The 27328-nt window shown below is 40.0% G+C and overlaps 1 protein-coding gene across 2 annotated transcripts; it reads left to right on the top strand.

Moving 5' to 3' along the window:
• The first annotated feature begins 20255 nt into the window (after window positions 1-20255).
• Window positions 20256-25878, top strand: LOC147862041 (rho guanine nucleotide exchange factor 8-like). 2 transcript variants are annotated; one of them, XM_087322860.1, is made up of 7 exons: window positions 20256-20586; window positions 20925-21318; window positions 21874-21990; window positions 23489-23643; window positions 23765-23839; window positions 23936-24193; window positions 24802-25878. In XM_087322860.1, exons 2-7 carry the CDS (start codon window positions 20940-20942, stop codon window positions 25507-25509), a joined length of 1692 nt encoding a protein of 563 aa, XP_087178986.1. In that variant the 5' UTR covers window positions 20256-20586; window positions 20925-20939; the 3' UTR covers window positions 25510-25878. The 2 variants fall into 2 exon arrangements, with proteins under 2 accessions (XP_087178986.1, XP_087178985.1); XM_087322859.1 differs by having other exon boundaries at window positions 20256-21318.
• Window positions 25879-27328: the final 1450 nt, after the last annotated feature.

A 27328-nucleotide genomic window follows, 5' to 3' on the forward strand; every position in this document is an offset into this window, starting at 1 on the left:
TTTTACCAAGTAAAGGTGCACTCAATTTGCTATCTTGCAAAGTTTGTTTCAGCCACCTCGGCATAGTTTGTGACCTCTCGATAGCCATACGTTCATTATGTAATACATCTTCAATATGTACATCATGCGTGGGCTGAATTTCATGCTCATTTTCAGCCACATTTGGTTGGACATTTCGTGCATTTTCAACACTTATTTGCTGGAAATTTTTATCCCTTTGAGACTCACTTGGCTGGTCTACATGTCCATGGTCAAGCGCAGCACTTTGGAACAAAGGCATGAGTGTATCAAACACATCTTGTGAGCTAACTGTTGGTTGTTTTTTGCATTCAAGAAAAGGGAAAGCTGAATTTTCAGCAAATACCACATCTCGACTCACAATAATTGTGTCCGTCAATGGATGATACAAACGATATCCCTTACTTTCCGCACTATAACCAACAAATATGCATTTCTTTGCCTTGTCATCAAGTTTGTGATGTTGTTGTGATGGCACAAGAGCATATGCCAAACAACCGAACACACGCATATGACTAACCATAGGTTTATATCCATTCCAAGCCTCATATGGCGTAATGACTCTCAACGCTTTTGTAGGGCAACGATTCAACACATAATTTGCACACATAACCGCTTCCATCCAAAACTTGTTAGGAAGATGCTTTCCTTTAACCATACATCGTGCCATCTCTAAGAGTGTTCTATTTTTGCGTTCTGCAACACCATTTTGTTGAGGTGTATATGGCACCGTACATTGATGTAAAATACCTCTTTCACAAAGAAAAGCATTAAACTCATGTGACATATATTCGCCACCACGATCCGTGCGTAGAGTCAAGAGCTTATTTGCGGAAAAATTTTCAGCCATAGCTAAAAATGATTTGAAGCAAGAAAAGACTTCATTCTTTGCTTTCATAGGATACACCCATGTATGACGAGTAGCATCATCAATGAAGGTAACAAAATATACATGCTTTCCAAAAGATGGAGTCTTTACAGGACCACACACATCACTATGAACAAGTTGTAATTTTCTTGTAGTGTGTGTATGACTATCTTTTGGAGTGTGTGTGTTGGAAAAAACTTGTTGCATGACTATCTTTTGTAGTGTGTCCACTGCAAAACATGCATGACTACAGGTTGCATGTGAAGGATGCAAAAAAACTTTTGCATGAAGTAATGTGCTTTGAAGCACCACTATCAAAGAACCAATCCGAATCAATCTCACTTACAACCATACATTTAGAGTGCAATGATGCATCATAATGATATGTAACAACACATGCCCAATAATCTTGAGCCATGTTGGCCTCATCACTCTTTGCACTTGAAACATTTTCAGAAATGGTCATGCCGGATTCCTTCTTCTTCTCATTGCGCTTAACAAGCTTTCTACATTCTTCAATCGTATGGCCAACCTTTCGACAATATTTGCATCTTTTCTTCTTTTGCAAATCACCATCATTAGAGGAATAAGTGAAAGAGGGAGGTTGAGGCTTTGGTTTTGAAGAACCAAAAGCTGAACCATGCTTGCCTTTTCCTTTTTGTGAGATAGCAAGTGCTTGTGTTCCCTCTATCAAACCACTTCTATTCACTCTAGATTGTTCTTCTTGCAAAAGAAGAGACACAACCTCATCAAATGCGTACATATCCGTATTCCCTTTTGCAACCAAACGAATAGTAGTAGCAAAGCTTTGAAAAGATTCGGGTAATCCTTTCAACAACGTAGAGACAAGTGATGTATTCGAAATGATCTCATCAATGTTTGCCAATTGCTCTTTCAAATCTTTAATGCGTGTCACATACACATCTACCGACTCATTTTCAGCCATATATACATCCTCAAGTTGCTTTCTCAAATATGCAACACGTGCTTCGTTACGCACGGCATACAACGAAGCAAGAGTGTCCCATGCTTGTTTGGACGTAGAGCATGACCGAATATGTGGAACTATATGACGCTTCACAGAAAGTGCAATCAATGCATGAGCTTGAGCATCTTTTCCATCCCATCTAAGTTGCTCTTGTGTTGGTGGAGTAGATGAAGTCACTGTGCTCGAAGATGAACCTGTATCTGTGATAGTAGACTGTGAAGTAGTAGGACCGGCGGGGCGTCGATCTACATCTACCACTATGTTCCATAGTTGTTTGGCAACAAGAACGTGTTTCATCATGTAGGACCACATTGGATAGTTTGTCCCATCAAGCTTATCTTCAGCTTGAAGCATGCCAAACAAATCACCATTGTTTGCCATTTTACCAAAGAACAAGAAAGTGGTAAAATATTACCTCAACAAATCGGAAATGAGTGCTGAAAATGCAGCTCACAAACTATCACTCGGATGACGATTTCGACTACACGAACGGCTTCGAAATGGGGGTAAAACAGCAGGGTACCTGCTGGAAATGCGCTCCAAGTGCTGAAATACACTTCTCTATATTCGGAAGTTGATTTGCACAATGAAAAGTGCGCGCGCGCCGCGACACCGCGATGCGGACAACCGAAGATGGAGAGGATGAAGAACTTGGCTCTGATACCACTGTTGGGTATGTGAGGAAGAGTGGGAAACACACAAGAAGCTCAAAGAAAGAAGCACTCACACAAGGAAGGCAATGGCTGGAATAGCTCTCTATTGATGAATGTTCCTAAAAAAAAATAGGAGCTGAAATATATATCCCTAAGTACTAAGTACCACCACTTATGAGTGACTCATGTATGTGGTAACATGGGGAAAAAACCTCTAGCCAGCACTAGAGTAAAAAGTGCCCATGTATAGGGAAAATGGTTCACATCAAAGCTACTAGAGGAACACGCAAGTGTAACACAACATATATGATGAGAGAGAGATGATAGAAAAGAGAGATAAATAAGATATATAGATCCAAAACAATAGAGATTTATTGATAATGAATGATTATGGTATAAATTAGAGAGAAAGAAGATACATAAACTCAAGTCTACAAGGATAAATTGATCACTAGAAAAACGCACTACATGAATAGGCAAGAAAAACACCACAAGAAAGAGACTCTTCCACCTTACTCTTCTCCCTTTATATGAAGTTCTCTTCCACTAGATAAGTTTCCCTTGCTTTCTTTTTTATGCTTTTTTTAGAGTTTTTCTATCTCCTATTCTTAGCTATGACACAACAATCTTCTAATCGTCATATCTCCCTCATCCGAGCTCCAAATTTAGAGATTTAAAAAGCTACGGATAGCTCTCTTTACAAGCTTTCCAACCTATATTTGAACATAATATTTGTCTTCTAAACGAATGAGTTATGAGCGTTCGTTTTAGACTGTGTTTTGGTGGGTCGCTTTTTTCTTCTTTTACTTTTCTCCACATGTCTTGCTTTTTGTTTGACTTATCCTCAAGACCTTGGTTCGTGTTCTTGACCTCCGGATGTGAATGCTCCATACCTTATATTCTTGTAGAGTTCAATACCTTGAATTCTAAAATCACTTTCACAATATATAGTATATATAATATTTGAAGCATTTGCCTCCACATTTGTCCCATGTCATGATACGTTGGCATTGCAAAAAGGCCTCATTTATAGAGGAATATAGTGATGCATCATGAAGCAAGTGTGTTGCATCTTATCTACCAAACCATTTTTCCATATCTTACATCCAACTAGAACACAAAATTTTGATTTTATGTGTCTTTTGGATCTTTTTGCTTGCTTCCCATGCAATTCTAGGAAGTTGATGTGAGGGAATTTTTTTAACCTTAAGCATGCATTCAACAACCCCTTTCCATGGCCATGATCTCAATGGGAAGTAATCTTGTCTCAAGGAGGAGGATGTATGGCATTTGTTTCCTTAACTTGTAGAAACTTTGTAAGAAAATGTTTTTCGACATTTTCAAACTCTTTCCAAGTAGATTTAGGGATGTTATCATCACATAGTTTCACCCCATAGAGTAGCATTGGGGTCATCAAAGTGTCGAAAAAGTATTTCTCGAGGACCCAACACTTAATAGATCCATAATTGCATGTGTTCTCAAATGCATAATATGCTTTCTTTCCCGCCTCTAAGCGGCATGTAGCACATTCATTCCATCTATGATTTGAAGGGACTTCAAGTCCAAGATATTTGAAGATTTCCACACATTCAAGTGGCTCATTAGTGTACATAATACATGGTTTATCTTTTTTTTGGCTTGTGACACCTTATTTAGTATGCATGCAAATTTTTCCAATGCCTTCATAAGCTTTTACACATCTCCTAAAGTATTTGCAAAAAAGACTACATCATTCGCATATAACAAAAGCATAACGACAACATTCCCAATGGCAACTTCTTCAACACCTTCGTCCTTTACAAACTTGGCAACCATTTCTTCCAAGTCATCAATGCATAGATCAAATAGAGTTTGTTAGAGTGAGCATCATTGCTTGACACCAATAGTGTTATTGAAAAAATCTAAAAGTATATCACTCATATGCACACAACATATACCTTCTCATAGATTCGGGAAATTGCAAGCATATATTCACGTGGCACCTCAAGTTCTTCCATTTGCCTCTAAATATGCCCACGAGGTACTATATCAAAAGCTTTCTTGAAGTCTTCGAATCAACAATATAAACATTTACCTCTAAGGTGACTTTCCTCCCTTAATACTCGAAGGGCAACAATGTCATCAATGGTGTTATGGTGTTTTTGAAAGCTAGCTTATCCATAAGCTCTCTTAGCATTTTTTTTTCAGCCTAGACACTTATCTTTGATTTCATTATACATCCATATAGTTTTTCCATTAGCGAGCCAACCATGATGGTTCGATAGTTGTTTACATTATTTACATCTCTACCTTTACATAAAGGTTTGATACAATTTGTAGTCCAATTGTATTGCATACCATGCTACAATGCATGATTAAGCATATCACTTATCCATGCATGTGCTTCCTTTCCCATCTATTTGTGCATTTCAACCTTTATACATTGAAGATCGTTTGCCTTTCAAGAGGCCAATTTCTTAAGTCCTATGCATATATCTTCAATTATTGTAAAGAAGGGAGACATATATGAAAGAGAATCATAACACATCATCTTTCCGGCAAGAGATAGCTCATATAAATTCTTTCAATGCATAGACAAGTCAAGAACAATTAAGTCACCATAACTCTCAACACGTTTCCCCTTTAGATTTCCCCAAATTTTAGCACATGCATGTGTTTGGAAAAATTGTTTAGTAACTTCCCATATTCTTCTCTTTCTTTGAATAAGCATTTTGTACTCATGCAAATGCTTTTGGTAATTTTCTTTATCCTCGACTACATCCAAAATCATAAATCACTTTCAGGCTTCATGGCATTCTTTATCAAACCATTTTTTCTTTGAACTACACTTCTTTGTGCATTTCCAAGATATGTGCTTGGTTGAAAAAAATTGTTTGTGCATAATAGAATGATTTTTAAAAGCTTCCCATTTGCATTCTAATGTGGCATCATGTTATAACTTTGTCATTTGTAACATGTCCTCAACCATCTGCTCGTTTGAGGTTCATGCTCAAGTGCAATTGTTTATTATCTACAATGGCCTTCTCACAATCAAAGCTATGCCTACATTTGAGGTGACCAATACGTAAAGTCTTATGATCAAATTCCAATGTCCATTCATCAAGTGAGAATTTACGTATAGAATCCAAAATACCTTCAGAAAGTAGTAGCATAGGCAATCCCACTATTTTCATTGTGTTTTCTACATGTAAATAGATTAGCGTTGGGTCATAAGGATACACCATTTTGCAAGAAACAATTCGGTACGAGTGTGCATTTGTAGGGGTAACTTCCCAAATTGGTTCGGATCTTTTTAATTGCTAGAAGAGAGGATATACATTTGTATATCCTCTTACATCCTTGAGATATGTGGCATGAAATATTGTTGTGCATCAATTTGGAAACTTCTTGTCTAAGCGTCCATGTCACCAAAGACAATAACGTCCCCTCTGGATTTGGAATAAGCAATATCATCTTCTAGATTGGCAAAAGGTTAATCTTTATCCAAACAAGCATAAAAGCTAAACTCTTGATGAGGAATATAACATCCAACTACAAAAGTGGGAAAATCATTAGGTGTTTCTATTTTGAGCCATATGTAGCATTTATGTTTATCATTTTTATAAATGATTGACACATATTCCTTTATTTCCTTCTTAATCAAACATGTCACCCCTCCTTGTCCTCTTAGTTGTTTTGGAGTTTTTGCCCATTGTCAAATAGTGTACATTATAGTTTCCTAAACTTGAATCCTTTGAGTATCATGCTCCCATGTTTCAACAAGAAGTGTGATATCTAACTCATCAGCGAACTCCTCTCTGCAAAATCCTGCATTCCATGGGTATTCATTGCAATTCCAAAAGCATATTCATAGAAGACGTGGATTAGTCTCATAGAGAGAGAGAGAGAGAGAGAGAGAGAGAGAGAGAAAGAAAGAAAGATATATTAACGTCTTTTAAGGCCAAAATTGGCCCATGAGACAAATGGTTTACAACAAAATGGGATATTTACCCATTCATCGAAAGTAAAAATAAAAATAAGATAAAAATAGAGTTTAAGCTAAATAGTTCTAAGAAAATAACAAAACTGTTCTATATAAAAAACATGTTCTACAATGAAAATGATGTTAAACTAGGCTTAATTTCATTTCCCTCCAAGTCTCTTGAAGAGAATCGGGAGGTCAAAGGGTTGTGATGTGGATGTGGCCCATGGTCGCAATGTAAAAGATACCCCAACCATAGCTTCTAGTCGACGTAGCTCACGTTCCCTTATCTTCTTAATCTTTTCTACTCCACGTCGACTTGTTTTGAAACCAAACATCCGAGGGCGTTTGGTTGTTCTTTGCATTTCTGCTTCCTCAAGGGAGAGGCCAAGCGGCGTAAGTGTATCCACATTCATCGTCTCCCCTTGTTCCTTAAAAATTACACTAGTTACATGTTGATGAATAGTAAAAGGGTTATGGTTAACACTTTGTAATTTATTCTCCCTATATTGTTTTAGTTCTAAGATATACCTACCTAGTCTCTTTACACTCAAGGTATCTAATAGTTTGGAGAGGGTGGGAGAGGGTCCTAATATGTCTTGGTATTCTGCCCGTATCTCGGCATAAGTTGGGCACTTGCATGTGAAGTGATACTCATCCTCTATCTCTATATGGCATAACCTACATAGCCTTTCCTCTCTAGGGACTCTATTAGCCCGACCATTCTCAATCTCAAGTTGTTGATATGATATCCTAAGTTGTCCAATGGCCACCCTTACTGCATTTGATAAGAATGTATCTAGATATCTTGGTCGTGTAATAAAACCTAACTTAGAGAAGTGCAAGAAGTGTTCCTTATAGTACAACATTTTCGATGGGAGTGGCCCTAGTGGGGTGATCCATTTATATCGAGTGTAAATTTGCCATATTTCTTGGCGTATCACTTTATTACGATCTTCATGAGAGATTAGAGTTTGACCAGTCCCATGGTTGTACTTAAGGGGAGGTAGGTTATTAATGTCTATGTCATTTACAAGTAACCAACTCACCACAATGCTATACCAAGAGTTGGTGCCTCCAGACACATGTAGGGATCAGGATGCCTCAAAGGCTCGACGAGATATCCTATCTTGTGGTTGACTATGTATCCGTTGAATAAAAACTACCACTTGAAAGAGTGCTTCCACTAACATCAGGGGTAGAGTGAACTCTTCTCTATTAATGTCATGTGGTATTGTTGATTTGCTTTGGAGTTGATGTGATAACATCGTCACCAAAGGTCTCTCTAATTGTGTCCACATGAAAGATGGTAGACCTAGAGCCCATACTACTGATGCATACATGAGGGAAGGGGTCACTAATGAGTCGAAGAGCCATCCCTTAGTCCGTGACTCTTGAAAGTATGCCTGGTGGCATTGTCTCTCTAAGAGTGAGAGGGATGCATACCCTCTTGTTAGCCTATCTTTGGTTGCCTGGGTCATCGAGAATTTACCTGAGCAAGAACTAAAAGTGACTCCCAAGTATACATATGATCCCACGACCTCAACTAGTTTATGAGAGAGGATTAGGTGACATTTACTCCTAACTCGGGACGATGTATGAAAGATAAGGAATTTAGTTTTCGTTAGATTCACTACTAGTCCTAGTTGTGTACAAAAGTCATCTAAGGCATTAAGATGCTTTTGTAGGTCGTGTTCCGACTCCGAGAGCAAGACAATTTCGTTTGCGTAGAGTAAGAGACTAACTTGCGTATCCCCAATAGCTACTCCCTTGCCTCATTTACGAGCAATAAAATCATTGATCTCATCAATGTAGATCCCAAAAAGAGTCAGTGATAGGGGAAAACCCTCTTTTACACCAATGGTGCTAGTGAAACAATCGGATAGGCCACCTGGGCATCTTACGCACTCAGAGACTTGCTCATATAGGGCATAAATGGCCCAGATCATGTCACTTGGTATCTCCAAGCTCTTAAGTTTATCAAACAACCTCTCCCTAGGAATTGTGTCAAAGGCTTTACGGAAGTCCACAAAGCAACAATATAGTTTCTTCTTACGAGCCTTCGTCTAGTCAATTAAGCACCTAAGTGTGAAGATATGGTCAATAGTGGAGAAGGCTCATCTAAAGCCAACCTTCTCATTCTCAAGTGCTCGAAGGCTTAATGTTTCCATATAATTACTGAGCTCCGCTTCCAATACTGCACCTTATAGTTTAGGGAGCGTATGACCTATCATAATGGTCCTATATGTATTTGGGTCCATTGGGTCCCCTCCTTTATGTATAGGGGCCACTGTGTTCATGGCCCATTGTGGTGGAACACCCTCGGCGAGGGCGCGGTTGAAGATTAGAGTGAGAAGGGGGGCTAGGCACTCTCGAGCATATATGATGTGCTCGGTTCGCAATCCTGTGTGGTCCATGGATTTCCTATGTTGTAATTTTTTTATGACCTTCGTGACCCTAGAGGTCGTGAAAAGTGTCCCCATGGTAGGTCGAGGTGTGGAAGGCATTGGATGGGTGGTTGGTACGGGACATGGTAGAGTCTCTCGATATATGTGTGCCAAATATTGGGATCCTCGATGAGTGTTTGTGGTCTCGGTTCCCGTAGTCTCTTCCATGCAAGGGCGCAATCCCTACTCATGAACATATGGTAGAGTTCCCAATATTGAGATGCTTCCCAAGATCGTCTTTTATGACGTGTCATCTTGCACATCTCTTTGCGAGCCTGTACTAAGGAAATAGTGCGACTAAGTCACAACACTTTAAGTTGTCTATACAACTCTCTACAATCCTCATCATACCACTTGTTTTGTGGCATAGACCCTATTCTACTATGACCGGAGTCTTTCATGTATGGGAAGCTACTAATTGCTACTGAGTGAAGGATGTGTGAGAGTTCTGTAGTGAGGTTCTCTAAAGGTAAGAAAGAATCAAAAGAGGAGAGATGGGCTTGAACATGTTGAGAGTAGATGCCAACGAGCTCACACGTGAAGTGTATTATGGTGTGATGGTTTGGTTGACTAGAGTTGGTGGCGTGGGAATTGTCACATTTTAGCTCAAAGTATAGGAAGCTATGCTCTCCACCAATGGGGCATGGGGCCACCCAGAAGGAGTTAACCATGTGGGTAGCTTTAGGGCGTCCTATTAGGTAATCAACTGTGCTTTCCCCTCCTCCATGTGGAAAACATGTGAGCTCTTCCGAGCCCGGCCACTTGGCTAAGCCATTATATATGATCATCTGACGGGCTTTTGGGTCTGTCTTTAGTATTTCTATCATATTATGTATCTCTCTTCGAAATAATATCACAACCCCTCCAGACCCTCTAGTAGTGTGTCCACGTGAGGTTTGTCTAAAGACAGATTCCCAACGAAAACCGTCAACTTGTGGCAGATCTCGATTTGGACTCTGATGTGTTTCTACTAAAAACAGTATATCAGATACCCTCAAAATCTCCTCTAGAAGGCCAGGTTGTGTCCAAAGTGCACCGTTATAGTTCCATAAAGTCATCCTAAGTTTATTAAATGTCACATGGGCCACACTCCGTCAATTGGCGGCGCAATCATTTATTATCACACGTCCGTCTTGGTAGAAAGCACGCCCCTCTTTACGAGCTTGTATGAGTCATGGCATACAAGTTTTACGATGCTCAATTTGCATCTTGGTCAAGTCTTCATCGAGGTAGATAGGGTCCCTGCCCAATCCTCGAAGAATTGGTCTCTTTTTAAAAAAGGCAATTCTAGATTCTGAGTCCTTAAACTAAAGGACTAAAGCTCTTTTCCTAGTGGTGTCACGTCCTACCTTCCAAGTTTTAGTGATTGGTTGGGCTTCATACCCCAACATTTTTCCTAATGTTTGTGCATCTGTGTCGGGAGATGCCCCTTCCTTGAGCCTAATAACTCGTACATTTAGGCGTCGAGCTTGATGCATTTTTTCCTCCTCAAGGGTAGAGTTTACAATGTTTTCATCCTTTAGTTCTTTTTTAATATTGTGTTTTACTACGTCAACCCACCCAGTTTTTGCTAATTCCATATCGCTTTTAACCTCTTCCTTAACCTTTTTTATCTCGTCCTTAATATCCTCTAGGGAAGATATTTCACCATCTTCCCTAGATGTCTCAAGCTCCTTAATTTGTTTTTGAAGGTTCACGTTGGCTACTTTAAGTTTCGCCACTTCAGCAACAAGCAGTTCTCTTTCTTCCTTATCTTTTTGTTTTTTGGCTTCAATCTCTTTCGCCCATTTTTCTATTTTAACTAATCGATTAAGGACATCTAAAAATTCCTCCTTACTTATAATTTCTTCATGTGTTTCCTTATGGTTTCGTCTAGAAGTCATGTTGTAATTCAAAAGATAGAAGAAAGAAAAGACAAAAAAGACAAAAAAACTTAGTCAAGCATCGATGCCTTGCGCGTTGGGTATGAGTGTAGAAGCACATGTGTGCTCTCTCGTTTACTCAACCGATGACGTCGTCAGAAGCGTAGGTGATAGCGGCGACCGACAACAACGACAGTGGCAACGACTACACACGACAGTGACGGCGACGGCGACGGCCAAGAACCAACAACGGTAGATGAAGACTACAGTGATAGTGGCCAACGGCCAACAGCGACAATCGCCAGACGGTGGCGACAGCGGCAACTGACGGTGGTGACAACAGCAACAGACAGCGGTAGCAGGCGATGGCGACAACGGCAACAGACAGTGGTTGCAAACGACGGCGACGGCGATGGCAACGGCAACGGTAGAGACAGACAGACAGACAGAGAGAGACAGAGACAGAGAAGATTTTATTATTGTCTTCAAATGTAAAATATGACCAATGAGACAAAAAATATAACATTTTCAAATGACACATGTAAGGTGAGTAGCAACTCTCGATGCTCTAGGTGATGGCAAACTTCGACAATACATATCTTGATATCCCTAGTCCCAACATCCAAGCAACCATCCACATGTTGTAGCTTCTCTGGATTCTCCTCAATGCCTCCCCTGCACCCTAATTTCACTGCTACGACCATCCTACCTAGAGTCTTGTGTTCAATCTCAATAAAGTTAGCCTATGGATGTGTGTCAACATCTTACCCTCCACCTACCAATGTAATTTTGAAACGATGTTTGACACATGATTCACACCCACCTATGTTAGTTTCAACTTACACCCTAACTATTTGCTTACTACATTGTTCACAATTAGCTAGCGAGCAACATAAAAGAATTCCTCATTGTAACCCCTTTCAACATCCAACGCCTCCATTGCCGCCTTTGACATCCTTCCAATTGCACACAAAGCCCCCGTACTCCATGTTGAGAAATCAGTCTCTCCGGATGGGATCCGGTGATGAATGAAGAGGACCCGGTGAGAACCGGAAGAGATCCGGAAACCGAAGGAGACCAGGTGAGAACCGGAAGAGAGACATATCTGTAAATATGTTTTTGAGTAAGCCGATTGAGGCTATATTTGTAAAAAGCCCTAAGTTCATATAAGTATAAATATGACTTAGGGCAATCACTTTATGTATAACGCAGTTGTTGTTGTTGTTGATATATATTATTGCATAGAGAGAGAGAGCGACAGAGCGAGAGTGTGAGATACAGAGAAATACTTTGTTGTAACTGCCGATTGGCGAAGAAACAGAGTTTGAGGTCGTTGCCTCTGAGTCTCTGATCGTACCCTCTTTTCTTCATAGTGATAGTTGGAGTTTGTGTGCTCCCGTGGTTTTTTCCCATTCAAAGTTTTCCACGTAAAAATCCTGTGTACTCTCTTTTGTGTGTACGTCTATTCCCATTCCTATGTTGCACTCTTATCAAAGTGATTCAAGACTCAGTTGTGGCCAAGCAGTATTCCGAGCTATTCCTCTCACTCCATAGTCCTTGCCATCAACTTCCTCCCTTTCCCAATCACCACCCCACCCTCACCTAGACCCAGTCCAACACCATTCGCCCATGCTTCACTCCTAATGTCATGCATCTAGGAGTGTGCACTTATTAGGTTGGGAGGGATATTAAATACCTATAATCCAAGAAGAGAACCATGAAGACATTGGCACCAGAATACATAGGAAGCTCAAAGGAACACTAAAAAAAGGGGAATAGGGTAAATCTCACCCAAAACTAGAGGGAAAATGGCCACTCTAATATGAAAGAGGCCCAACCCCATTGTAAACAGTTACAACACTCCTTATTTGTTTTCTCCTTTCACATAGTCTTATTTAGAGTTCTGCTTACATCTCCTCAATCTTTCACTTGAGTTTAAGAGTTATTAAGATTAAGCGCTAATTAGTCAAACCCTAATTACTCTACCTCTTGTATGTGCACCATATATTTTCTTTATAGTGGAAATGGTAATCATCTTTCTTTTATACTTGTCTTGTTTAAATATATGCCTAATTGTAATAATCTATAAGAGAGAGAGTTCATGGTTTGGAGGTGTATCAATTTAGTGTGGATACCTTTAACTGGAGTAAGCATATCTTCATTCAATCAGGTTTTTGCACATATGTAGAATAGTGAACCGATGCCCCATTTCCAAATTGGGGGCTATGGTTAAATTGGAATATGTGGAATGCCTTCACATTAGATTTGCAAGTTGGGGTGAGAAAATTAAAAGGAATTCTTTTGTGGCAATTGACAATGCTAGAGAAGTCGCAAAATCTCAACCATGAAGAGAGAGAACTCTTCAAGGTCACATATCAATATTCGACATTTGAATTGGTGTGTAGGGTGGGATTGAGGTTGTAGTCGTAGTAGTATTTAGATCCCTAGAAGGGTTCTATACCTTGTTATAAGTTCGTAATGGTGGTATGTTTTTCTTTCATAATTAAATCCATTACTTATGGAGAGAGAGAGAGAGAGAGAGAGAGAGAGAGAGAGAGAGAGAGAGTGTGTGTGTGTGTGTGTGTGTGTGTGTGTGTGTGTGTGTGTGTGAATTATTGAGATTAGGGTTGGGAAACTAAAGGCTCGAGTATTATTGACAGCCATTCTCACCTAGTTCTCTACTAATAGGGTAATTGAAGTTGTAATGTGGCAAAAGCATAGGAATTAAGTTAAACTAGGAATATTGTGGTATTACCATGAACCTTAACCAAGGTCCTACCTAACCAGGGTCACATTGACCGTACCTAAATCAGGGCTCAATCAACTCCCCGTAATTAGGGCAACTCCCCATAACTGATGGGAGCAGGAAAACACCCGCCAGGCTACATGCCTATAAGATGTAAACTCCAACTTAAGGGAATGGGGGATTAATCGATTATTCAGAGCACTTCACATCCTAGTGGAGAAGACGGGCATAGCAGCCCCATCTCACGACCCCAACAGCACATGCCATGATGCAGCACGACAACAACATCGGCAACACAAACTCCATGAGTCCAGAATTCTTGCAGCAACAAACTCAAGAACATCAACACTCATCGCCAATCGACCAACTAGTTCAGGCAATTTCTAGTATTATTTTACAAGTTAATCATACTAACCAAGCCATGTTGTCATTCCTCTCAGCACGATCCGAGCCACACAAGAATCATTTTCCGGCCTACCATCAGAGGACATCCTCTCTTGGCTGGATCATTTCGACATGGTGGCCAGTTACCACCAGTGGCCACACCCACGAAAGGCAATGGAAATGAAGACACTCCTTGAGAATATTGCAACAACATGGCTCGTGCAACAACCCGAGGAGACACGCAATGACTAGAACCTGTTACGAGCAGCCATGATTCAGAATTTCACACATCAAGACTCCCATCAAACAATCCTACAACAACTCGAATCAATCACCCAATAGCCACGCAAACCCATCACCCAGTTCGTAGTTCGGTTTTTGAAGATCCTACGGCGGGCTGACCCCAACATGTCAGAAGACATGAAGTTGTTTTTCTTCTGGTCGTGCATCCGGCACGACCTCCGCCGTCGTGTACGCAATCAAGGCCCGAAGACACTACACGAAGCCATCCTCACCACCCAACGTATGGAAGTTGCATATGCACACGACCTACACACACCAAGTAATCTCAATCACGATCATACAAGCACTACAACAATGGCCACTCCCATGGACATTGACGTCCAGAACATGCAATTATGCACCACGCGTGCCTTGCCCGAACGAGACAACCGAGGACGTCCCAAATGTTTCTACTGCAACAACTACGGCCACATCTAGCGTCACTGCAGGAAGTGGCAAAACCAACAACAGAAGCAGAACGTCCAATTAGCCGATGCTGCCTCTCTGAGCTGCCGAAAAACTAATCCGCGGGGTGTCGTAGGGAGAACCGCCCCCGTACGTCCATGCCTACACGTCATCAACTTCTCCCGTCTGTACCATGATCACCCACCTCCAACACACAACCCAAGAAGTGCTCCTTGACTCTGGTGGTAGCATCTCTTCCATCAACACAGACTTAGTAGCCCAGCTGCAACTTCCCACGAACCACGCATCACCCATTAAAATCCTCTTCGGCGACTGGCAACGACTATACCACTCACATACACAAGTCACATGCATGCTCACCATCAGTTTCTCCCAGATCGAGCATTGTTTCTATGTCCTCCCCCGACAGTTGTTCCCAATCACTCTAGGCTACGATTGGTTCCTTAGCAATTGATCTTGTCTCAATTTCTCCTCACGGCAGCTCATCCTCCCAAATCACCTTCCAGTCATGCTCTTCACCAACTTGCGAGATACCACCCACATCAGCAACGCATAATGCCTGGTATCACCGACGGAGCACCTCCACGACATCAAACGACTCCTATCTACTTTTCCCTCCTTGTCTACAACACCTGCACAGCCTCCCTCCGTCTGTTTTCCAATCCACCACATGATACCTACAGGCAACACTCGCCCCATCAGTGTAGCCCCCTAGCGTCGCTCCCCTCTCAACCACGAGCGCGTCGACAATGCTATCAAAACTATGTTGCAACAAGGAATCATCACACCCTCTAAGAGCAAGTGGATCTCGGAGCCACACATGGTAAAAAAAGGGGACGGATCTTACCGTTTCTGTGTTGATTTCCAACAACTCAACCACGTCACCACCCATGACCGATATCCTCTCCCTCGTATCAATGACCTCCTCGACTAGCTTGGCAAATCAAAGTACTTCTCCTCCCTCGATTTGTCCTTGGGATATTAGCAGATCCCCATGAACCCCGAAGATACCCACAAAATTGCATTCCGCACCAGGAAAGGGATCTTTCAGTTCACACGGATGCCCTTCGGCCTATCCGACGTTGGGAGCACATTCCAGCGAATGGCTAACTCCATCTTTAACGATCTCATCACTCGCCACGTCGTCATCGTCTATCTAAACGATATTCTGATACATACAAGCACCTGGGCGGAACACCTCCAAGTCCTTTAAGAGGTCCTAACTTGTGTTCAGCACTATTGATTGTAACTGCAATGAAAGAAGTGTTGTTGGGGTAGTACACACCTTCACTTCCTCGGGTACGTCATCTCCTCCGACGGAATACAAATGGACCTAGAGAAGACGGAAGCAGTCCAAAAATTCCCACACCCCACCACAATCAAGCAACTTCAACACTTCCTCAGCCTCCTCACATTCTCTCTCCGCTTCATCCCATGGCTACCCGACCTATCGGCTCCACTGCGCACACTCTTACAAAAAGACACACCTTTTCTATGGACCAACGCCTGCAAATCCAACGTCCTCCAGCTCAAGCAAACACTCCAAGCCTCTAACCTTTTGGCACACCCTAATTTCACGAAACCTTTTCATCTGCAAACAAATGCCTCCAACGTCAGCCTCGGTGCGGTCCTGCTACAATTCGACGACAACGCCCAATCACCTACATAAGTCGATCACTTACCAAAGCCGAGGAGAATTACTCGACAACCGAAAAAGAGTTGCTCGCCATCATTTGGGCATTTCACCATTTCCACCTATATCTACACGGATCAACCACATCAGTCGAAACCGACCATCAACCATTACTCTCCCTCATACAGAAGGCTCACCCACCCGGTTGCTTACTCCGATGGGCTTTGGCGTTGCAGGATTACACGTTCACTTTGTAGTATCGTTGCGGTCCCCAGAACATTGTCGTTGATGGATTATCCCACATATCACTTTAGGCGAACTAGGGCGCCTCCTACACAACCAATTTCCCCATATCCCCATCCCAGATGGCGAGCATGCAACAACACGACAAGAAGATCCAAGACATCTGCCACCGCCTACGGGCCAAGCCTACATCATCCCTCACTAAGCAATTCATGATCCAAGATAATGTCCTACTTTTTTTCTAGGAAGGCAAGGAACCCCGAGTCTACGTGCCTTAGCAACTATGCATGTCTTACCTTCATTTCTTCCACGACCACCCGCTATCCGGCCACTTGGGTTTCCACAAGGTGCTAGACAAAATCCGTTGTAGATTCTATTGGTCGGGGCTACGCCATGAGGTCGCCTCCTACATCAAAGCATGCAACTCATGTCAGGCCATCAAATCACCTCAAGTGGCTCAAGGCCTCTTACATCCGATACAGGTTCAAGCTCCATTTGAAATCGTCAGATGGGACATTTTGAGCCCCTTCCCCGAATCACAAGAAGGGAACAAGGTCATCCTCGTCATAACTGAGTATTTGACACGTTGGGCTGAGACAGTCACCATCCCAAATGCAAAGGCTACAACCATTGCCACCAAACTCTTGGAGAAAATTAGCTTTCCCCACGGCTGCCCACTCCAAATCTTGTCTGATCGGGGACCCCAATTCAATAGCGAGCTCCTACGTCTTGTTTGTGCACAATTAGGAATCCAACAATTATTTACGTCACCCTACCACCCCCAAACAAATTATTGACAGAGCGCCTCAATCAAACCTTAAAGCAGCAAATCTCAGCCTACATTGATCCTTTGCACTCGACCTGGGACCAGATCTTGCCCTTTGTTACACATGCCTACAACACAGTTGTGCAAGCCTCCACCCACATTAGCCCCGTCAAAAGTAGAGGATATTTATTTCTGTACTTTATGAAAATCCTTGTTTAAGTATCTGACACGAAGACTTCGCCACGAGGATCGTGTCGTTGCCTTCAAATTTCAAGCTTGGGACACAAGGTTACATGAATTTTGGTGAAAGCAGTGTAAAACAAGTCATCAAATCATCTTGCCAGGAAATTCATATGTCAATACAAAGCCTTCGTCAAGAGGTTTGTGGGGGACTTTTCATATCTCTATTTCGACCACCGAGCAAAGAATTACATTGACCTGTAAATTTTCGAGTGACGAGAGTCGAACCTGCCACGCCAGCCAAAAGCAAAGTAGCATTTGCCCGATAGCGCCCAAAAGGCCGGGATGCAATTTTTAAAATTAGCCCCCCACCCCTCCCCCCCATTAGGGAGGGGTATTTTTAATATTATACAACTATGTTCAATTTCACCCTGAAGAGGATAAATAATAATAATTAATTAAACCAACCTTCGACTTTGAGGGTTATAGTCAAAGCCTTCCTTCGACTCATGTTGCTACCACCATCGATGTATGTTACCACTTGTTGTTTGTCGTTGCCATTGTCAATTGCCTCATTATATATATGATCCTCACTAATGTGAAAGTTTTTCTACAATATCAAATTGTTTTTCTTATTTTTCAATTTTTCTTTGGCCACATACTATCTTCTCTTTGTTTCTAATGAAATTTTTTTACATTTTCTAATCTCATCTTCAAGTGGTATGGTTATTTCCTTAAGACACTCATTCTCAATGACAATAATTTATAGTTTTGCATTCTCTTTCATGAGTACCCTAATCTCTTCGCCTTGCTTGTTTATAATTTCTTGAAGAGAAAGCAAATGGATCGTAGGCATTGTCTCCATTGTGGTTGAGTTGTGTGGCATCAATATCAAGGATCTTTGGTGATATCAGCTCATTATTGATCATAGTTCTGGAATTTGTGGCTCCCTTATGAGTGTTTGTCATTGTAGCATAGATCTTGGTGTGAGCTTCGATTCAAGACGGAGCTTGTCAAAATCAAATCTCGTATGACCAAATTAAACAAACTTGATGAAGAAAACTAGAGAGAGAGAGAGAGAGATTGTATTATCAACTTCGAAAGTCAAATATAACCTATGAGACAAAACAAATATAACATTTTCACATTGTACATGTGAAAGTGAGTAGTGACTCTCAATGCTCAATAACTTTGCTAATGAATGTCGCAATTTTTTGGAAATAAAAAAATGAATGTCACAATTGAGAGTGCATACCGTCCATTATTATTTAGTTCTTCATAGCTCTACCATTTTGTGTATGATAGAGTTCACTTTGCTAATGAATGTTGCACTTCATATGTACATGTAAAATTATTAGTTTCACATTCCAGTTTGCGTATGATATAGTTCACTTTTTTTTTTTAATATTTGTTGAAGGTTATTGAAAAATGTTAAATTGTTTTAGTTAATAGTTGTTCTATGGGTGAACACATTTTGTTCACTTTCTTACTTCCATTTCCTTTATAGAACAAATTTTACTTAATTATATGATGTCATTTGCATTAAATAAAAAGAAATTTATTCATATCACAACATAATACAATGGAACGTGTATATCTTGATCATGGCGTGTATAACTCTTAGAGGATAAAATTATAATGGTATTTGTGCCCTTGCATGAATGATGTTTTTTTTATACATTAACATTGTCAAATAGCAATGCAAAGGACTAGATGTACGACAGATTGGGGGCCAAGTAAAACTTATGAACATCATTTACTTCCTATACAATCAATCATGTATACCTTTCTTCGTCCAAGGAAAGCCTTCGTTTTTTTCCTCCATGTTCACACCATCCTCGTAGAGACTATTTTGTGAATTTGAGTTTGTTGATGGTCAATCAACAACACAATGACATTGATTTGTTTGGCATGATTGCTCACCGTGATGGCAACCAATACACCCTAACTACTGATCTTCAAGGTTATGAACACAAGTCCAAAAAAATGACCCATCAACTTTCCAATGTATAGCCCTCTACAAGGACACCTCACTCGATGTTATCAGCATTTATTTGCTCATTCATGGAGTGCAAAGGGTTGACTCGATGGGCAACCCATGTTGTGGGGACGAGGTTTGGCAATTCCAAAGCACATCACTAAACCTTTTTTATTTGCACTAATGACACTTTGTAACACTTCTATCCAAGCAAGTTGGATGTGATCAGACTTGCCTAATCTTATCCAGGGTTTTTGGTCAAGATTGTTGCATTTTAGAGATAGATTTCATTCTACTTTCTTTTTGGCAAGTAGAATGCCAATGAAAACTAAGTGAATTTCAGTCGGGCCAGCAACAATGTTTTCTGGGAATCTCGAGAAGACCTTGACACGAAGCTATCCAACAACAATGGTTCATGTGGGGTCTAAAAGGTTTACAACGTGCGTCTGGATTGATGTCCGCATATATGGTGATGGTTGTCGGGACCATCAAGTCGTACCAATGTTTTTTTTATGGCTCAGTGGATGGACGAACGGGTAACGTCTTTGTCCTGCCAAGTCCCAAAGACGGACAAATGGGAAGAAGGGTGGTGCCAAATAATAATTTAGGAATCAGCAACGGTTCGGTTTCAGCTTAACCAGTTTGTCCATGTCCAAACCAAACCGGATAAGCCTTAAGCGGTTTGGGAGTTTCCAAACAAGGATGGTGCCATGTTGCCTCACGTTCTGATGATCATGTCAACGTGCAGACCCATTCAGCACCCACCTCTGCTCCATCATCATTTTCATCCTCCTCCTCATTCTTTGTGAGATTCTCTGTGTTTCCATCTTGTGGGCTTCGCTTCATCTGCCATGGAATCTCCACCAGACAATTGGTTTCCTCTCTTTTTCACGTTTGGTTTAAACCGAAAACCCTAATTCTGAATCTGCTGTACCCCTCCTCGCCATAGCTAGAAACCCTTAAAACTCTTCTATAAAGCACAGCTCTAGAAGAACTGGATGGGGGTTCCTCTCCAAAAAGCTTCGTTTGGACTGTCTGCAAGTTGGATCCTCACTTGTCCCACCTTTTTAGCTCAAAAGACTATCGTTTTGGAAGGATTTATGGTGTCCTTTTCTCGCATCCTGTACATCAGCAGTGCCACATCGTAAAAGGTAAGGGGAAACCAGAGCTTTTCCTGCAAGGAGATGTACGGTTCTTTCTTCGTTCAAAGTTTCCCGCCAATGAAATGCTTAGCCGGAGCAAGAGTGTGAAAGAGAAGAAGACAGAATAAAAATTAGCTTTCATCTAAATTCTGCATTCCACTCCATATCCCACTAAGAAATAATTTGTGTGCGACTGTTAATTATGAAAAGCAAAAGATATATATATTGCCAAATACAAAAATTATGTGTGAGAGAAAGATAGAGAGATAGAGAGAAATCTTTAGCTTTATTTACTTAAAACATTGTGGCTATGAGTTCTTGAATCCTCTGATTTTCTTGCAAAACAGGAATTTATAGATATAATGTCGAACACTCTCAGAGGTCGAGCCCTGTCAATGCCAAAGCCAGTCTTATTTGACATGTTCCCAAGTGAATCTCCCCCTGAACAGATGAGCCCTGATGTGAGAGGTTCAAATGTAAGCTTCGATCGCTTCTGCTCTAACCTTCTTACGGAGGGGTTGTTGATTGGGAGCCCTCGGGAAGCATCATGGGATGGAGATGAATCCTCCACGAGTACTTCGCTTGAATCTTCTCCTCTTGGATGGACCCCTCCTCCTGTTTCGAGGGATAGTTCTCGGATCGGGAAGTTGCATTCGTTGCCCAATTATATCACAAGCCGAGCTATGACCAATTGGGACGACAGAGGAGAGAAAAATATCGAAGACTCGTCTGGTGTTTCAGGTAAGGATATTTAAACACACCTATCGTTTTATTGGACTTAGGTCAATTGAAGCTTGTGTATGATGTTTTGGTAATGTTCATTTACTTAGACTACGTACATGATTGAAATTTTTATATAATCTTTTTGGCAAGGATCTAGAAAGATATTTAAGGTAATTGAAGCCTTCATTCATCCTGTTGGATTGAGAGTTTGGTTATGGATATCTATGTTTTACATGAAGCTTCTCATATAAATAGTCCTTCTAGATCTACCCTATAACTTGGTTCTCCATCGGCTTGCTAAATTTAGAATATATGTGTCCATAAAATTTTTTACCTCATCTTTACTTGTAATATACTTCTGCTACACGATATCAGAGCATGATTTCATCAAATTTTAGCCATCTCTTTACTTATGATATGTTGCATGATACATGGATCTTTGGGTTTGGAGACATGCTAGATTAACAACATTTGTGTGCTTATAAGAAAATTTAGCCACAACTTTATTAGTAATATGCTTGATACCACACGATTTAACCTGTTGTTTTTGTTTCTTTTTCATGTCTTGTACAGAAATGGAAATGATGAAAGAGCGGTTTGCAAAACTACTTCTGGGTGAAGATCATTCAGGCGGTGGAAAAGGAGTGTCGAGTGCCCTCGCCATCTCAAATGCTATCACCAACCTCTCTGGTATTGTCCCAACCCTAATGCGGAAAAGAATCATACAATATAAGGAAAATTTATAGAAGTGGGCCAAAGTATATGGGGTAAAAAAATATCAAGCCTATCTACACCTGTATTCCTAATCATATCAATATATTATGCCCTGGGTCAAAGCTTCCCATACACTCGACTTACTTGATCTCAAATATATGATTAACTTTATTGAATTTGTTAATAAATATAGGAAAGCGCTATTTGCCCCCCCATTTTGGCTATCCCCCCCCCCCCCCCCCCCCCCCCCCCTAAATTTATATTAATTCCTCAATATAGCGCTTTCCTCAATATATTAATTCATTAATCTATTATTCGTATATGTTGACATTGATCTCTATCCTAATTCATTCATTGTTAATCTGTATTCTAATTTATTCAGTTAGTCCTCTGTTGATCATAAATTTGTAAGTGTTAGTCAGCATTCTAATTAATGGATTAATTGATTAATCAAGCATATGTACATCTTATTCCCACAATACCAGATTCTCTTTGTGTGAATGTTAATTGCATACTGAAACTCCAAAAATAAAGTTATCCATCCCATATATTATTATCAAATTCAATCAAGTTAATGCCATAAATTAGAATGGAGACTGGGTTGAAACCAGCATTTTGGACCAAGGGTATAATATATCAATATTAGTGTAACTACCAGGGGTAAGCTTGATGTTACTACCCCACATATGACAGGCCACATACTGATTTTCAATTCCGCAATTTCTAATGTCATCTGTGTAAATCTTAATTCTCATACAGAAACCATTTAGTCATATAACATTTTAATCAAACACAACAATAAAGTTATTCATTACATGTAAAGAATAAAATTTATTAAATATAAATTCAATCAAGCTAATCCAATAGGTTAAGCATAAAATAGGTAGAAGAATAAAATTTATTAAATATAAATTCAATCAAGCTAATCCAATAGGTTAAGCATAAAATAGGTAGAAGAATAAAATTTATTAAATATAAATTCAATCAAGCTAATTCAATAGATTTAGCATAAAATAGGTTGGAGAATAAAAATAGGCCACAAAATTAATAATATCCCCAAAATATGTTAGTAATATTTTGAGGAACCAAATAGGGCTTTTACAAGATGGTTTACAAGGAGCGTTGTATTTTCTGCAATTGATCTCTGCAAGATAGCCACATCCTTTGTTGTGACACAAAACAGAACATCCTCTTACTCGCATAATTTATCGTTGCTTGAATACTCCATGTGTTCAATGCCTGCTATACAAATCTGTAAGAAAGACACTCTGTAAAAGGCCTGTTTTGGTAAAATTATTGGTGGCCTAGTTTGGGGATATCATTGATTTTTGTTGCCTATTTCTATCCATCTCCCATAAATTAATTCCAAAACAGGGGAAGCTTTGACCAAGGCAAAAAATTCTGACATTTCTAGATATACAAGTATGCTTGATATTATTACCCCATATCCGACTGACCACTTTCTCTATTTCAGTTTCTGTTTTTGGACAGTTATATAAGCTAGAACCTTTGGATGTGGGGCGAAAGGTTAGATGGCAGAGAGAGATGGGCTGGATCCTCTCTGTCTGCGATTATATTGTCGACTTTGTTCCTTCTGAACAACTTATGCCAAATGGTACCAGCACCCAGGTTGGGATTTCTAATATTGTTCTTTTCTATACATATTTTTATACATTCAGATGAAGTTCCCTCTAGTGTCCAATAGTTCTCATTTGGCATTCCATTGACGGAGATACATATTTATGTCTAGGTCATGATCACGAAGCCTCGGAAGGATCTTCTCGAGTCACTTCCAGCCTTACGAAAACTTGACAACATGCTCCTAGTATGTATATTTCATGCTAGATCTCTAATTTTTCTTGTGACCAATGCTTTATAAGAAACACCAGAAACACACACTTTAAGACTAATCCATTCACAGGAGGCTCTAGACAGTTTCGACCGAGTGGAATTTTGGTATGTTGGTGAGAAGGATGCAAAAAGACATTTTCAGCAAGAAGAAAAGTGGTGGCTCCCAACTGCGAGAGTTCCACCAGATGGCTTATCTGCAGATGCAAGGAGTCATCTAGAACACCAGAAGGGGAGTGTGAACCAGATATTTAAAATGGCATTAGAGATCAATGCCATAGTTCTATCTGACATGGAAATTCCAGATGTCTATTGGAAGGGACTACCAAAGGTACATGATTCAAATAAAGAGCTGCTTTATGGTATCCAAAATCTGCGCACTTTTTTATGTGCTTTTCTGGGGACTTTGGTAGCAGATGTGTTGTGATGGATTATTCAAGGATTTTGGATACCATGTTTTCATTTTGTTTAACAATATCAAAATACTTGTGCACTTTTTTATGGGTTCAAGAAGGAATTTTTGCATAGTAGATTTTCATTGTGGCCTTGTTTAATGCTATAAAAAGTTTGCACTTGTTCGTGGATTCTTTAATAGTTTTGGATTTTTAGTCTTCTTTGTGGCCTTATTATACAGTATCAAAAATCTCTGCACATTTGATGAATTCGTCAATGGTTTTTGAAATTTGGGTTTGACTTTTGATGAACTTCTTCAAAGATTTTCTGAATATTGGGGGTTTCAATTGACTTTGTAAGTGATATCCAACAAAATCACACACTTTTGAAGGGTTGTTGGATATTGGGTTTTCACTTTGACTTCATTACTTTATGAAAGTTATCCGATCCATCCCGACTTGAGGAATGCTTTCATGGTACTTTGGGTGAAAGCTAAAAGTTTTTCAATCTGCTCATTTTTCCTTCTGATATCTAGATGTTTTGCAGAATGCGAGAACAGTCCTAGGTGATATGCTATATCGTGCAATTTCATCAAAGAGTTTTTCTCCTGATGCCCTCATTCTTTCTCTGGATCCGAGTCAAGAGCACAATATCATAGAGCTTGTGAATCGTATCAATTCTGCTGTATGCATATGGCAGAAGAAGCTCGACTCTCGACTAATGCAAATGGAAGGAAAGGAAGGTGTACAAACTGTCTCCAAATCTGTTTCCTCTGATCAAGAAATGCAAATACACAATGCTCAAAATATGTTAATATTGATAAAGCATAAATTTCCAGGCTTGTCTCAGTCACAATTAGACATGAGTAAAATACAATACAATAAAGATGTTGGCCATTCCATCCTTGAGAGCTACTCGAGAGTACTGGAAAGCCTAGCTTTTAATGTATTGTCGAGAATTAACGAGGTCTTACAAGCCGATGATGCAGCCAAATATAATTCTACATCAGTAATATCCCAAATGTCAAACAAGCCTAATTTCTACTCACACAAAAGTCCATATGCACATCCATCTGGCATGCCGAAATCCTCAAGTGTTCATGCCATACATGCTTCCTCTCATTCCCAACCAGTGCAAAGCAAGAGTCTCTCTGACTTCATTGGGTATAACGGGAGGGATACAGAAGGTAATGCATCGGAGCATCGTGACAAATCGCCACATTGGTACTTATGGAGCCCTCAAAGAAGAGGTTGATGAGATCGCTAACAAACCAATAGTTACATACATCAGTAAGGTACATTATTCTCGTGAAGCTAATCTTATGTTGAGCAACATATAATCATTCCATTTATGGAGTCAGTTAGGCTAATGATATACTCCAGCCTTGATGACCATAAAAACATATAATGACCCAACTTCAAAGAAAGAACTTTGATGTTGGACCTACTAAAATTGTTTATTAATGTAACTTGTAACTTAACTCGTTCTTTCATATCGATTTGATTAGTCGTTGAATGAAGGATTCAGAAAATTTTGTTGGCTTAAACCTTTGCTAAGATCAGAACCTGTTCTTTTGTGCCACCAATAACATTTGTGTTTATAAGCACTTTTCATGACTTACATGTTTTCTGGGATTAAATCTGTGTTGTACGCCATCGTCACATTTTACTGCATAGTACCTTTCATTCTGCACTAAATATCTTTTGAAAAGCGCTATAATATTATTTCTAAAAAGCTTCGCTTTTAAACCTTCTTCAAAGATCTTGCAACACAAATAAAAAATATAAAAAAGCTTGAACAAAATCATTCTGGAGTTTAATCAAATTTCGGGTATCTGAATGCAACACATCTATCAGACTACTGGTTTCAATTATGAACGCAACACAGAACATTTATTTAATTAGTGTAATCATAACTAATTACATTAATTTACAGATTAATAGATTAACAATTAATCAGGTTTCCAACAACTTCCACTATGATTTCATGCAGAGATGAATCAAATATCACTAGAATATTCTATGTGAGACATCTAGCACAATCAAATTCAACTATATTTCAAGCCACACAAAGCTTAGCCAATTCGAAGAGAAACTAAAATCTTTATGTTAACCTCTTCAAAAGAGGCCTACACCATAATCAATAGATGCATCTCTCAGGAGAGAAGTAAAAACATCTCATCTTTCACCGCAAGCAGGCAACTTCACCATCACCAATCTTCAAAAAACATTTGTATGAACTTATATATAAGAGTACATTGTGGGTGTGTGTGTGTGTGTATCATAAAGTTAGACTTTACAAGTATGTATATATATGATAGGCTTAATTAAAGGGTTAGTAACGGGACGTAATAAAATCATGAATTATGTGTTCTTTTGACCTTCGGCATGTGGCGCTTACAATATTTAGATCCCGCCTCTGCACCTTGCAAGCATCTCCACTTCCTCCCATCTGTTTTAGAACAACGCCCAGCAAACTTATTCACCTTCTGATCCTCTGATGAACATATCTTCATCTGTGATTCCCCCATCTCCAATTGTTTAACTGTAAGGCTACTAATGCTTTGATCCATGTCCAGTATACTAGACCCACCATGTGTCCCTTCTTCTTGCTTAACATTAGACCCACCTTGTCTATCTTCTGGTTTAGTTAGTCTACCATGATCAGAACTTACCACTTTGTCATTCAATATTATGCATCTTCTATCAGTTACAGCCGTCGAGCTTAACAAACTTGCAAGCTCACGCATGCCAGTCGATCTCATTTTCTTAGCTTTTGCAGGAGTCATACCAACATTATCGTTCATAAAAGTCTTACTGTTATTACATAGCTTTGAACCCTGGTCCTCCCTAATATCTTCTTCTTCTTCTTCTTCTTCTTCTTCCCTGTAGCTATGGCATCCAATAACTAAATCCAAATCATGCACTTGTGGCATTCTCTTCCTCTTATGCATTTGTTCCTTTTGAACCTCCACTGCTCCTAAATCCCCACTAATAGTAACCTTCCTCTTCCTTGTTTCCGCTCGCTTCCCATGCCTCTGCCATCTTTGTTTGAATGCTGCCTTGTGAGAGCA

Source organism: Azolla caroliniana, unplaced genomic scaffold (genome assembly GCF_043228905.1).
Source record: "Azolla caroliniana isolate FFs.n. ecotype wild unplaced genomic scaffold, voAzoCaro1.0.p SCAF_7, whole genome shotgun sequence".
NCBI classification, from domain to species: Eukaryota; Viridiplantae; Streptophyta; class Polypodiopsida; order Salviniales; family Salviniaceae; genus Azolla; species Azolla caroliniana.

Coding starts and splice junctions, on each gene's coding strand:
- LOC147862041 (XM_087322859.1), top strand. CDS start 20,940: ATGTCGAACACTCTCAGAGGTCGAGCCCTGTCAATGCCAAAGCCAGTC. Junction 21,319..21,873: donor AGACTCGTCTGGTGTTTCAG/GTAAGGATATTT, acceptor TGTCTTGTACAG/AAATGGAAATGATGAAAGAG. Junction 23,840..23,935: donor AACTTGACAACATGCTCCTA/GTATGTATATTT, acceptor ATCCATTCACAG/GAGGCTCTAGACAGTTTCGA.